Here is a 15,541-nt window from a genome sequence, read left to right as displayed (position 1 = left end):
AAGAGAACTGTAGCTCCAAGATTTAAACTGCCCAAGTGAATTCATCTATAAGAGTTGGAGTAGAGACTCTTATCTTCTGAACTTCAAATCCCTTCACACACTGCTTCCCCTTCCCTCAGAGAAAGTGAAAAAAACAAAACAAAACAATCTACACATGTTCGTTCGTTTTAAGTTAGAGGACCATCATTTCTAATCTTTTCCCAGCATCTTCTAGATATACATTTAGTCTTACATTTCAAAGAAGCAGGAATTCTTTGCTTACCTGGTCCTTCTCTGGTTTATCAGAGATGTCATTCAGACTGGAAGAAGTCAGATTCCTGTGGGCCATGGCTGGGCTACCTGGAAAAACAGAAGTGAACCCTAATTAAAGACTTCTTGTTAACAACACAAAGAGTTTGGTTGTACATTTCATGACCACTAGTAGATGACGATGGGAATGGTGATGATGTTTAAGCTACATTAGGATTCTCCTGAACAGGTTTCCAGAGTTGAAAAGTTAGTTTAGAGCACTAACATGGTTAAATGAAAAATGTATAAAATCCCAAATACTTTCTTTAAGTCTTCTGGCTCCGTTTCATGATAAGTTAAACTTTCAAAGAAATGTGTAAAACAATAAGCATAAAAATAAACTCACTCCTGTTTTTGGTTTGCCTTTTGTTACGGCCCTTTACACACATCCTAATCTACCTATTTCTGTTGCCTATAGAGATGGGCTTTTTCCTCATCTCAGTAGAGCCAGCGCCAGGGGAAAAAAAGGCCTGGACCTCCTCTCCCCCAGCCTCTGCAGTCCTTCCTAGGGCACCACTTGCTCTGATCAACCCAAAAAGCCATCTGCACTCCATTCTCTGCCTAACACTTTGATCAAGAATATTTCTCCGTAATGGGCATCTGATCCAGAATCCCCATTCTTTGCCTCAAAGCAGTGTTATCACAGCTCCCCTTATTTCCTGCATTCCCATTTGCCAGACTAAAGTAAGTGTATCCCTTCTTCCCCTTAACACGCCAAACTTCTTATTCAAGTCAAGCGATGGATTTCATCAGGAATACTCCATGGGACCCAAGCTCCCCAGCTGTAAAGCTGCCGCAGGTAAAATCCATTGGCAATCCAGCCAGTGACTTCAGACATGGTTATATGAGAACAGAGAGGAGGGACATCTAGAAGAGGGATAGACCATTTTCAAATAGACTGGTTAATCAACAAAATACTGAGCTTTTATTCTGCAGGTGAACCTGAAATTTCCAGGCTTACTAAGCAAAAGAGTAATTCTTCAAAGCCAGGGTGTTTAACCCCCCCCCCGCCCCCGCAGTGTGCTGAGTAATGGGTTCACCATTTAATCCCCTGTGATCTGACTCAGGCTGGTCTTCACACCAAGAGGACAAGGGTTGAAAAACAAGCATCAAGGTTCGAACACAGCTTCACATTTACTTCCACATAATTCTTTAGATTACGGATTTCCATTCCTTCAGACCAAACCTTCTACACATAATTTTGCAAGAGACTCAAATCTAGCCCCTAATAATTTAACGTCTATATAACAGCAGCTCTTTAAATAATATAATTGTCTTTAACTACTAGATCAATTTTCTTGAGTTGGCAAAACAGGATATTTTCCACTCTGCTGCATTTCATTGAGTAAGCATGGCCTAGATCTCTTAAACACTTTACCTGGTAGGATGTTTTATTCTAGGAAAATCTGAGCACAGGGCATTCTTCAAAGGAAAGTAACATGTGAAAAACTGCTTTATGAGCAAAATTAAAAGAAGCTCTTTGAAAGCCACATTCTCTTCTCTGAACCACGTACTAGGTTTCTAGTGTCCACTCAACACAAAAGACACCAAGACACCAGGCCCAAACAAGAATGCCTCCAAATAATGCTGGGCTTGAAACTAAGGAAATGATGAGTACATACAATTTTATACTTTACATTAGAAAATAAAACTAGTCTTTTGGACTAAATGGGTGAAAATTCTACCTGCATAAAAGTCTGAACTAGATATTCTTAGCGCAATGAAGTCTTAGCAAATTCTTAATCATAAGTTAAAAGCAACTTATGTAAATGAATAGATGAGATTGATTTCTAATTATTAAATCAATTGTACATAAGCAGCAATACTGAAATGAATTTGAAAGCAATTTTTCATTAAGTAATTTAAATTTCCTGGGCAATATTCTAAACTCCCTGATTTGCTTTGGAAATTCTTTATAAATACTACAAAGGTACATTTCAACTCAAGCACTGTCCTAATTGCTGCAAAATATGAATAAGTAGAAGCCAAATGAATAAAGTTTCCATTATAATGGTAATCCTAACTGATGTCACAACTTTTCCAAGAAGCCTCATATACTGTCTCATTTCTCTCATTTCTGAAAGACAGTTATAGGATGGCTATCTATATTTGTACTATATGGGGGAGTAGGGAGGCACAGGGATAAAGAAGTTGCAGGAACCAGATGGGGAAGAGGAGGCCAAGGTTAAGAAACAATCACATCTATTGTTCCTCCCAACCTTATCTGATTCTCATTAATAAAAGTAATATTAACAGCTTCACTGATGTTTAACTTTGTACTACACTGAAAGAATTCAGAAGTCAACACTTTTAGGTTAACCTTAAGCAAGATGATCCGCATTCTTGCATCTTTTCCCATCTCCCTCCCTATCAAACTCTCCACCCCTACCCTGCAACACCCTGAACCAGGGACAAAAGCTTCCCAATGTTCTAAATCAGTGGTGGCCAAAGTGTTGTTCCCAGACCAGCAGTATCAGCATCACCTGAGCACGTGTTAGAAATGTAAATTCTTGGAACTCACCCCAGACCAACTATATCAAACTCTGGGCAAGGGGTCTAGCAAGGTGGGTTTTAACAAACCTTTGAAATGATTTTGAAGCAAGCTAAAGTTGGAGAACCACTGCTCTACATAAATCAGTTATCTTAACCGGAGGCTGTGTCCGGGTCAGAACTGAATTGAAAGAAACATATAACTTGATGTAGCAAGAGAGGTAGCTCTGATAAACTTGTCCTCCTCCAAGCCACTGCTCCAAACTATCATATCTCAAGCAAATCATTAAGTTAGCATCCTTGCCACATAAACACACACAAAAAGATCACACATGGCCCTTCCTCTAAATCCTCGCCTACACAGTCAAATAAATAACTTTGTTAACAGAACTCACTGTTTAATCAGACTTTTCCAGAAACATATCAACCAAATCAAAGAAGACAAGGACAAGATATTACAAACCAGATTATATCTGGGAATCAGAAATTTCCATGTGGCACTTTAGCAAACCTGGGAAACTTACACAACAGGACCCTAACAATGTTCTACTGTGGATATTTTGCATCTAACAGTCAACAAGACACATTGTCAGGATAAGTCAGTGCTTTCTAGAGTTTTAACCTATGATGTGAACTCATTATACTGCAATCTTGAGTGAGTGGGGGTAGCAGAGGCAAATGTCACCTTGTAACAAAAAGGTGAAATACAAGCCTACCCCAAACCATACTACTTATTGTGCAAGTGATGATTCACCTACTCAAAGCTACCACTAATAGGCCTTTTCTATCTAATATCCAGGGTGAATGAACATCTCATAACTGGTCTCGGTCCAAAGGAACTTTGTTTATTTATTTATTATTGTTGAATTTTATTTTTTTATGCAGCAGGTTCTTATTAGTCATCCATTTCATACACATCAGTGTATACATGTCAATCCCAATCTCCCAATTAATCACACCACCATCCCCACCCCACCGCGGCTTTCCCCCCTTGGTGTCCATACGCTTGTTCTCTACGTCTGTGTCTCAATTTCTACCCTGCAAACCAGTTCATCTATATCATTTTTCTAGGTTCCACATATATACGTTAATATACGATGTTTGTTTTCCTCTTCCTGATTTACTTCACTCTGAATGACAGCCTCCAGATCCATCCACGTCTCTACAAATGACCCAATTTCATTCCTTTTTATGGCGGAGTAATATTCCATTGTATATATATATACCACATCTTCTTTACCCATTCATTTGTCAATGGGCATTGAGGTTCCTTCCATGTCCTGGCTATTGTAAATAGTGCTGCAATGAATATTTGGGTGCATGTGTCTTTTTGAATTACGGTTTTCTCTGAGTATATGCCCAGTAGTGGGATTGCTGAGTCATATGGTAATTCTATTTTTAGTTTTTTAAGGCACCTCCATACTGTTCTCCATAGTGGCTGTATCAATTTACATTCCCACCAATAGTGCAAGAGGGTTCCCTTTACTCCACACCCTCTCCAGCACTTGTTGTTTGTAGATTTTCTGATGATGCCCATTCTAACTGGTATGAGGTGATACGTCACTGTAGTTTTGATTTGCATTTCTCTAATAATTAGTGCTGTTGAGCAGCTTTTCATGGGCTTCCTGGCCATCTGTATGTCTTCTTTGGAGAAATGTCTATTTAGGTCTTCTGCCCATTTTTGGATCGGGTTGTTTGTTTTTTTAATATTGAGCTGCATGAGCTGTTTATATATTTTGGAGATTAATCCTTTGTCCCTTGATTCATTTGTAAATATTTTCTCCCATTCTGAGGGTTGTCTTTTCATCTTGTTTGTAGTTTCCTTTGCTGTGCAAAAGCTTTTAAGTTTCATTAGGTCCCATTTGTTCATTTTTCTTTTTATTTCCATTACTCTAGAAGGTGGATCCAAAAAGATCTTGCTGTGATTTATGTCAAACAGTGTTCTTCCTATGTTTTCCTCTAAGAGTTACATAGTGTCTGGTCTTACATTTAGGTCTTTAATCATTTTGAGTTTATTTTTGTGTATGGTGTTAGGGAGTGTTCTAATTTCATTCTTTTACATGGAGCTGTCCAGTTTTCCCAGCACCACTTATTGAAGACACTGTCTTTTCTCCATTGTATATCCTTGCCTCCTTTGTCATAGATTAGTTCACCATAGGTGCATGGGTTTATCTCTGGGCTTTCTATCCTGTGCCACTGATCTATATTTGTTTTTGTGCCAGTACCATATTGTCTTGATTACTGTAGCTTTGTAGTATAGCCTGAAGTCAGGGAGTCTGATTCCTCCAGCTCCGTTTTTTTCCCTCACGACTGCTTTGGCTATTCGGGGTCTTTTGTGTCTCCACACAAATTTTAAGATTTTTTGTTCTAGTTCCGTAAAAAATGCCACTGGTAATTTGATAGGGATTGCATTGAATCTGTAGATTGCTTTGGGTAGTAGAGTCATTTTCACAATATTGATTCTTCCAATCCAAGAACATGGTATATCTCTCCAACTGTTTGTATCATCTTTAATTTCTTTCATCAGTGTCTTAGAGTTTTCTGCATACAGGTCTTTTGTCTCCCTAGATAGGTTTATTCCTAGGTATGTTATTCTTTTTGTTGCAATGGTAAATGGGAGTGTTTCCTTAATTTCTCTTTCAGATTTTTCATCATTAGTGTATAGGAATGCAAGAGATTTCTGTGCATTAATTTTGTATCCTGCTACTTTACCAAATTCATTGATTAGCTCTAGTAGTTTTCTGGTGGCATCTTTAGGATTCTCTATGAATAGTATCATGTCATCTGCAAACAGTGACAGTTTTACTTCTTTTTTTCCAATTTGGATTCCTTTTATTTCTTTTTCTTCCCTGATTGCCATGGCTAGGAATTCCAAAACTATGTTGAATAATAGTGGTGAGAGTGGACATCCTTGTCTTGTTCCTGATCTTAGAGGAAATGCTTTCAGTTTTTCACCATTGAGAATGATGTTTGTTGTGGATTTGTCATATATGGCCTTTATTATGTTGAGGTAGGTTCCCCCTATGCCCACTTTCTGGAGAGTTCTTATCATGAATGGGTATTGAGTTTTGTCAGAAGCTTTTTCTGTATCTATTGAGATGATCATATGGTTTTTATTCTTCAATTTGTTAATATGGTGTAGCACATTGATTGATTTGCGTATACTGAAAAATCCTTGCATCCCTGGGATAAATCCCACTTGATCATGGTGTATGATCCCTTTAATGTGTTGTTGGATTCTGTTTGCTAGTATTTTGTAGACGATTTTTGCATCTATATTCATGAGTGATATTGGTTTGTAATTTGCTTTTTTTGTAGTATCTTTGTCTGGTTTTGGTATCAGGGTGATGGTGGCCACATAGAATGAGTTTGGGAGTGCTCCTTCCTCTGCAATTTTTTGGAAGAGTTTGAGAAGGATGGGTGTTAACTCTTCTCTAAATGTTTGATAGAATTCACCTGTGAAGCCATCTGGTCCTGGACGTTTGTTTGTTGGAAGATTTTTAATCACAGTTTCAATTTCAGTACTTGTGACTGGTCTGTTCATATTTTCTCTTTCTTCCTGGTTCAGTCTTGGAAGGTTATACCTTTCTAAGAATTTGTCCATTTCTTCCAGGTTGTCCATTTTATCAGTATAGAGTTCTTGTAGTAGTCTCTTAGGATGCTTTGTATTTCTGCGGTGTCTGTTGTAACTTATCCTTTTTCATTTTTTATTGATTTGAGTCCTATCCCTCTTTTTCTTGATGAGGCTGGCTAATGGTTTATCAATTTTGCTTATCTTCTCAAAGAACCAGCTTTTAGTTTTACTGATCTTTGCTCCTATTTTCTTTGTTTCTATTTCATTTATTTCTGCTCTGATCTTTATGATTTTTTTCCTTCTACTAACTTTGAGTTTTGTTTGTTCTTCTTTCTCTAGTTCCTTTAGGTGTAAGGTTAGATTGCTTAGTTGAGCTGTTTGTTGTTTCTTGACGTCGGATTGTATTGCTATAAACTTCCCTCTTAGAACTGCTTTTGCTGCATCCCACAGGTTTTGGATCATCGAGTTTTCATTGTCATTTGTCTCTAGGTATTTTTTTATTTCCTCTTTGATTTTTTCAGTGATCTCTTGGTTATTTAATAACGTATTGTTTAGCCTCCATGTGTTTGTGTCTTTTAGGTTTTTTTCCTTGTAACTGATTTCTAACCTCATAGCATTGTGGTCAGAAAAGATGCTTGATATAATTTCAATTTTCTTAAATTTACTGAGGCTTGATTTGTGACCCAAGATGTGGTCTATCCTGGAGAATGTTCCATGCACACTTGAGAAGAAAGTGTAATGTGCTGTTTTGGGATGGAATGTCCTATAAATATTAATTAAATCTCTCTGGTCTATTGTGTCATTTAAAGCTTGTGTTTCCTTATTAATTTTCTGTTTGGATGATCTGTCCATTGGTGTAAGTGAGATGTTAAAGTCCCCCACTATTATTGCGTTACTGTTGACTTCCTCTTTTAGAGCTGTTAGCAGTTGCCTTATGTATTGAGGTGCTCCTATGTTGGGTGCATATATCTTTATAATTGTTATATCTTCTTCCTGGATTTATCCCTTGATCATTATGTAGTGTCCTTCCTTGTCTCTTGTAACATTCTTTATTTTAAAGTCTATTTTATCTGATATGAGTATTGCTACTCCAGCTTTCTTTTGATTTCCATTTGCATGGAATATCTTTTTCCATGCCCTCACTTTCAGTCTGTATGTGTCCCTAGGTCTGAAGTGGGTCTCTTGTAGACAGCATATATATGGGTCCTGTTTTGTATCCATTTAGCAAGCCTGTGTCTTTTGGTTGGAGCATTTAATCCATTCACATTTAAGGTAATTATTGATATGTATGTTCTGATTACCATTTTCTTAATTGTTTTGGGTTTGTTTTTGCAGGTCCTTTTCTTCTCTTGTGTTTTCCACTTAGAGAAGTTTCTTTAGCATTTGTTGTAGAGCTGTTTTGGTGGTGCTGAATTCTCTTAGCTTTTGCTTATCTGTAAAGCTTTTGATTTCTCCATCGAATCTGAATGAGATCCTTGCTAGGTAGAGTAATCTTTGTTGTAGGTTCTTCCCTTTCATCACTTTAAATATGTCATGCCACTCCCTTCTGGCTTGTAGAGTTTCTGCTGAGAAATCAGCTGTTAACCTTATGAGAGGTTCTTTGTATGTTATTAGTCATTTTTCCCTTGCTGCTTTCAATAATTTTTCGTTGTCTTTGATTTTTGCCAATTTGCTTACTATGTGTCTCGGCGTGTTTCTCCTTGGGCTTATCCTGTATGGGACTCTCTGTGCTTCCTGGACTTGGGTGGCTATTTTCTTTCCCATGTTATGGAAGTTTTCAACTATAATCTCTTCAGATATTTTCTTGGGTCCTTTCTCTCTCTCTCCTCCTTCTGCGACCCCTATAATGTGAATGTTGTTGCGTTCAATGTTGTCCCAGAGGTCTCTTAGGCTGTCTTCATTTCTTTTCATTCTTTTTTCTTTATTCTGTTCCACAGCAGTGAATTCCACCATTCTGTATTCAAGGTCACTTACACATTCTTCTGCCTCAGTTATTCTGCTATTGATTCCTTCTAGTGTAGTTTTCATTTAAGTTATTGTATTGTTCATCTCTGTTTGTTTGTTTTTTAATTCTTCTAGGTCTTTCTTAAACATTTATTGCATCTTCTCAGTCTTTGCCTCCATTCTGTTTCCAAGGTTCAGGATCATCTTCACTATCATTATTCTGAATTCTTTTTCTGGAAAGTTTCCTATCTCCACTTCATTTATTTGTTTTTCTGGGGGTTTTATCTTGTTCCTTCATCTGGTACATAGCCCTCTGCCTTTTCATCTTGTCTATCTTTCTGTGAATGTGGTTTCTGTTCCACAGGCTGCAGGATTGTTGTTCTTCTTGCTTCTGCTGTCTGCCCTCTGGTGGATGAGGCTATGGAAGAGGCTTGTGCAAGTTTCCTGATGGGAGGGACTGGTAGTGGGTAGAGCTGGGTGTTGCTCTGGTGAGTAGAGCTCAGTAAAACTTTAATCTGCTTGTCTGCTGATGGGTGGGGCTGGGTTCCCTCCCTGTTGGTTGTTTGGCCTGAAGTGACCCAACACTGGAGCCTGCCTGAGCTCTTTGGTGGGGCTATTGGTGGACTTTGGGAGGGTTCACACCAAGGAGTACTTCCCAGAACTTCTACTGCCAATGTCCTTGTTCTCACAGTGAGACACAACCACACCCCCGCCTCTGCAGGAGACCCTCCAACACTAGCAGGTACGTCTGGTTCAGTCTCCCATGGGGTCACTGTTCCTTCCCCTTGGTCCTGATGCGCACACTACTTTGTGTGTGCCCTCCAAGAGTGGAGTCTTTATTTCCCCTGTCCTGTCAAAGTCCTGCAATCAAATCCCGCTAGCCTTCAAAGTCTGATTCTCTGGGAATTCCTCCTCCCGTTGCCGGACCCCCAGGCTGGGAAGCCTGACGTGGGGCTCAGAACCTTCACTCCAGTGGGTGGACTTCTGTGGTATAAGTGTTCTCCAGTTTGTGAGTCACCCACCCAGCAGTTATGGGATTTGATTTTATTGTGATTGTGCCCCTCCTACCGTTTCATTGTGGCTTCTCCTTTGTCTTTGGATGTGGGGTATCTTTTTTGGTGAGTTCCAGTGTCTTCCAGTCAATGACTGTTCAGCAGTTAGTTGTGACTCCGGTGCTCTCATAAGAGGGAATGAGAGCACGTCCTTCTACTCCACCATTTTGAACCAATCTCGAAACTTTGTTTCTTTAAATTTTATTTTTATAAAAAGAAGAAGAAGAAGAAGAACCAGCCTCGAGTGTATAATCATAATTAATTTCTATATCACTGTATTCTGGCCATAAGAAAAAGAAAGATTTTGAGAAGTACATTTTCAAGCAGTTTCACACAATCAAAAACAATTTCATTTTCAAAGTATCCACTTGGCAGGTACATACTGTCTTCTATAAACATTAATTGCATTCTGTACTAAGTTTGAAAATCATTGCTATTCTTTAGCACACATGTAGCAATTCATAAAGTCCTTTGCAATTGTATCTATTATATACAATAAAAAGGAGTGAGGAGAATGTACAGCATAGAAAGGTGATGATACTTGTATGTGTACATATTGGGTAAAAATGTAAACATGTATGCCATGCAATGCACATAAACTGACCCCCCCATATCATACCCTTATAATAAGCCTATACAATATATTCTCTGTACCCCCACTGACTCACTGATACTCTTTTCCCCCTTTGTTGACATAACAAATCTACTAGAAAATGTGTATACCTAAGATTAAGGGTCAACTCATCTTTTTGAGTATAAGTACGTTAACTTACATTATCTTACTTAATCCTCACATAAACACTTTGAGATTAGTATTATTATTACCACTTTATACATAAAATGAACTTCAAGGAGGTTAAGTTCATGATCACACAGCAAGTGGTAAAACTGTAATTTCAATCTGTATCTCATAATACCAATCCCATTACCTCTGGGGGGGGGTGGGTCTCTCTCTGTTATTTACATAAATAAACATACAAACATCATCATTTCTAATGAAGAGAAAATATAATGTATAACCGCAAAGAATATATTCTATTTCCATGCCAATTACATGCAATATAAAACCACCAAGGATGCTTAAGGCAGAAATGTTCTTGGTTTCCAATTTAGCTGTTCCCAAAGATGGAGTTTGCATATCTTTACTTTTTCATTTTCATAAAGAAAAGGAGAAAAAGATTGAACTCAGCTAATCTGCTTGCCAGAGTGATTAAATAGTAGCCCCAAACCACAGCTCTGTGACAAAGAAGAAAGGATGCTAAAAGCAATAGCAAAGTAATTATAAAAGCAATAATGCCACATGCTTCTGAATGTCCTAATTCATAGTCATAGCCAAGGTGTCTGTAAAATTCCACAATGTACATACAGCCAATTCTCCATTATTTCCATATTAGTTTTGTACCTTTCAAGGTACTCCAACTGCAATTTCTTCCAATTTCAACCACGAAAAACAGGAATATAATGCAACAAGGAGAATAAATCACTTGGGATACTCACAATGAGTTTGACTGAGAAAGTCTAGAAGGAATGGCTGGGATAAGCTTGCATTTTGTCAGATCAGTTTCCTAGTCTTCCATAGCAACAGACCATCAAGAGCTGTCCCCACCAAAAATAATTTAAAAATAAGCATGTCATCAAGACCTCCAACCCAGTGTCATTGCTCACCTCTAAATAAAATACAGAAATATTTAAAATATAAATATTAGGGGGCTTCCCTGGTGGTGCAGTGGTTGAGAGTCCGCCTGCCGATTCAGGGGACACGGGTTCGTGCTCCAGTCCGGGAGGATCCCACATGCCGCGGAGCGGCTGGGCCCGTGAGCCATGGCCGCTGAGCCTGCGCGTCCGGAGCCTGTGCTCCGCAACGGGAGAGGCCACAGCAGTGAGAGGCCCGCGTACCGAAAAAAAAAAAAAAAAATATATATATATATATATATATATATATATATATATATATATATATATTAGACTAAGGAAAGTTTAAAATATTACCAGAAAGAGCTCTTTGAAAGAATTTCATAACTAACAGAAAATCAGTTTGGATATTTTCGCTTGTACAATTTTTAATTATTTTGTTTTATTTAGAGGATTGCTGTTGTTTGTTTGTTCATAATTTAATATAATATAAACTCCAAGAGTCCAGAGCCAAGGCCCTTGGTTTGTGTTGCTCACAGTTATAGCCTCAGAGCTTGGCACTAGTGGCACTTAATAAATATTTGTGAATGAATGAATAATAGCAACTGGGTATCATTTTACTTCCATTTGGAGTTACTACTATAAACACTACTGTTCAAACTCTATTTCCTATGGAGGGAGATGCTGTGTGCACACTCCAAGAAACTTTAGACTTGGAAAGCCTTAGAGTAAATAAGGAAGAAGTTTGTAGCTGGCCCAGAACTAACAGAATGGAAAGGCCCTGCCAAACTGGGTAACAGCCTGTCAGTCAGTCAGCAGTGGGAACAGAGGTAAGAAGCAATGAAAGGGAGAATAGGAAACCTCGTGTGCAAGAAGAATCAGATGAGAATGAGAGGAGAAATACGAGAAGGTGTCACGACCTCACTGAAAGGAAAGGAGAGGCTTGGGAAGAGAAAAGTCTGGGGGAACAGAAATAACTCAAAGAAAGTGATCAGCTTGGAAAGTAAAGCAAATTTGGAGAAAGGAAGAATACATCAAAAGATCCAGATAACTATCAAAGTAGTTGGGTCAAGCTCTAATCAAAAGCTGAAGTCATCCCTAATATACGGGGTAAGGATGATGGAGAAGACATCCTTATAGAGAGAGCTGGAAGTGTGCAGAGGCCAGACCAGAGCAGAGCAAACACAAAGACTATTCTCTTTCTTAAAGACCATTCTCTATTATTTTGAGACCTCTGCTGTCCACGTGGCCCTTTGTAATCTACCCATCCTCAACTTCCTTGATCCTATTCTCTCCTGTTTTTGAATTTTCTGAACTACTCTGTGGACTTTTCCCAAGATTCAACGTTAGGTCTTAGACATCTCAATGTCAAATACGCAACATTCATCTCTTATAAGTCTTTTCAAATTTCAACCATCAAAAGCAAAATGCTCTAACCCTAGTGACTCCCATTCTAATAATATTGCACATGATATTTAATTTTTATTATGATCTAAAATAGGAGTTTAATTTTTAAAAGGCATTTCATTCCCTTTCTGTGCACACACAACACACACATACACATACACATAACATTTTAAAAATCTCTACTCAGCTGAGGAAAAAAGTTCAGAAACAAACAAGGACTAGAAAATTTATTAAAATAGGAAAGTCCCCATAAAGAACTTCAGGGAATCTGTGGTCCTTGTGATCACATACAGTATTTGTAACTCTTTGTGTGTCACCTGTGCACGCACACACGCACAATATAATACTATGAACAAAAAGTTATTCTGTCTAAAGAATATAGGTGGAAGTACATAAAATAATTTTTGACCTTATCTCATGAAAACAGAAAAAGAAAAGAACAATGCCATCGCAAGACTATGCTAGTCAGTAAAAGGGTAAGTGAGAAAGACTGATGGAAGATTATGACAGAACAAAACAAACATCTCACTGTCTTCATTCCAAAAAGGCATTGAACCAAAGTGATTTTACTAAATGCCCTTAGGCCAAGTTGAGGAATTTCAATAGGTCCCCGCAGCCACATCATTCCAAGAACAGGTACCAGTGTCTGATTTCCTAATTTGGGCCTACTCTCTTGAATCTATATGTTAATACCAGATCCAAGATATAGTAAAATTTCACTAAGTCAGATTAATGGAGAAATTCTCTGAATTGATGAAATGTCTAAATTTAAAACAATTTAAGAAGGCTACCAGTTCAACTAAGTTCAACTTGGCAAATGAGTTTATCCCTCTCCCTTCCTAGATACTTTTAAAACAATAGGTTAAAAAGTAGTGAAAACCAAAAAGTATAAAACCATATCAATTAAAAGAACTGGCAGAAGAACAACAGAGACAAGAGATTTCAAAAACTTTCTAGAAGAAAAAGAACAGATAAGAGTATTAGACCCTGATACTATTTGCACTATATAGAAATGGCAGTGTAAAATACACACAGAAAGGTATGGAGTCAAAAAAGGGGTCTTCCATGCAAAACCCTGAAGAAGTGCCACACTGGAAGAGACCAAGTACAATGGAGGCCCAAGTAAGATGCAAGCGAAAACGGATGAGTTCTTGGAAAGTCAATACGCCAAAACTTTACTACGACCCCAGTGGGCAGCACACCCAGCAGCTGAGGCACCACAGGGCTCTCTGCTGCAGAGAGATTCAGAAAAGACCGGGCAATCAGTGCAGGAGTTTGCACCTCACAGCAAAGTCTTCTGAACTCTAGAATTTAGGGGACACCTCAGGATGACGTTTCCTGCTCAATCTAAAACAAATCCTCTTACTTAAATACAAATGGACAATTGAGAATCATCAGACGTTTAAGAGAGGAAGCCCAAGACTAAAACACACACACCCACACAAAACCAAAACACCACAACTTCAGTAAAAGAATTACAATTTAGAACATTTAAATAAAAATTCTTACTGGTTTGTGAGAGATCTGACAAGATATTATATCCATAAAACATGGATAGGATGTTAAGAAAAACAGGACAAGGAAAATGCTTTCGAGTTATACTTTTAAAGACTATATATGATTGCAACATATGTATATATATATGGGTTAGAAAATAAAATCAAGCAAATCTTCCAAAGAAGTAATGGTCGAGGGGGAAAAGATCCAAAAAATATGAGATAAAAGATCAGAGGAGGATCAATCCATAAGGCCAATTAGGAGGGCTATTAAGAGTTCTACTAAGCCAGAAGAAGGAAAATGAAAAACAGAATATTATTAAACAGAATATCCTACAACTAAATAAAGGACATATTTCTTCACATCACAAGGGTCCCTATGGAAAAATAAACAAAACAAACCACACACTCACAAAATCCAGCCCTGTATGTAAATGAATCATTACAACACTTCACAACACCAAGAACGAAGAGACTACCCTAAAATTTCCTATCTAGAGAGAAAAGCAGTAAGAATTGCACTTTGGAATTCTCTTAAGCAACACAAAACGGAAGAAGAGAATGGAATTATGCTTTCAAAGTTCTGGAAGAAAAATTATTTTCAACCTACATTACTATACTCATCCAAACTATCAATCAAGTGTAAAAAACAATAAGGAAACTTTTGGCCAAAAAAAACACCCTAAAAAATGTCAACCTTTATATGTCCTTTCATACAAAGTCACTTGAAATGCAATTTGGAAAAATGAAAAAATAAACTAAGAAAAAGAGATACATGGTCTCCAACTCAGGAGAGCAATGAAAGTAAATGCCAGAAGAGCAGCTGTGCAGCAGGTCTGGGGGCAATGGTGTCTTATGGAGCAGAAGGGTAATGTAGGATAGAGAGGAGACACCAAGGAGGGAGGGACCTGTGAGAAGGAAGTATCTACAGGGTTTATTAGTGCCACTGACGTATTGAAAGAGCTTGGGAATACAGGAACAATAGGTAATTTGGAAAAAAAATGCAATTTAAAACTCCAGGTTAAAAAAAAAACTGTACAAGACAGAAAATGTAATTATAACCCATGATATAGCTTTAAATTATTTTCATATTGTCATAATAATATAAATATTATTTATGAATTTGACTTTAGATTCAACTGATAAAGCACAGAATGTATTTCTAGTTAACAAGGATGTAAATCTAACCAATATTTACAATAAATTGAAGTACCAGTGACAGAAATCTGAAAGTAAAATTGGTGAGGAGAGGGCCAAGGAAGGGTAGGGAAGCCAATATCCTTTTCTGACAAGGTAAGAAGTCAAAAGATTCTGTCCATACTTGCTACAAAAAGAAATAAAACTTAGATTTATTACCTAAAATTGCAAATGTAATTAATAATGGAACTAAGAATAATGACACAAATGTATTTGGAGGAAGGAAAAATGTTTGTAGAAAATAAGTAAAATCTTTTCTAGCAAAGAAAAAATTAATAGGAAACATCTAAGACTGATAAATCAGAAAAAGCAAAATAAACCAATTATATGAAGATAACCATGACAAAACTAAAAGAAAAAAATAGAAACAACTTAAAGGGTTAAAGGTGACTGCTACAAGGGCAGGTCTGGGAACAAGGAAGATGAAGCAAAGGAGTTTCTTTTTCATTAGAAGTCCTCTG

The 15,541-nt window shown here is 37.6% G+C and overlaps 1 protein-coding gene across 8 annotated transcripts in view; it reads right to left on the bottom strand.

Annotated features, from left to right (window-relative positions):
* The window catches only part of SLC4A4 (solute carrier family 4 member 4), a 354,361-nt gene that overhangs the window by 153,234 nt on the left and 185,586 nt on the right, over nt 1–15,541 (bottom strand). For all 8 annotated transcript variants that reach the window (XM_060299449.1, XM_060299452.1, XM_060299447.1 and 5 more), the window contains one exon: nt 263–339. In XM_060299449.1, coding sequence (XP_060155432.1) covers nt 263–339 — 77 coding nt within the window. The remainder of the gene's footprint in view (nt 1–262; nt 340–15,541) is intronic.

Source organism: Globicephala melas, chromosome 5 (genome assembly GCF_963455315.2).
Source record: "Globicephala melas chromosome 5, mGloMel1.2, whole genome shotgun sequence".
In the NCBI taxonomy this organism is placed as follows: domain Eukaryota; kingdom Metazoa; phylum Chordata; class Mammalia; order Artiodactyla; family Delphinidae; genus Globicephala; species Globicephala melas.
The sequence above is the reverse complement of the archived record's forward strand: the minus strand, read 5'-3'. Positions and strand labels throughout refer to the sequence as shown.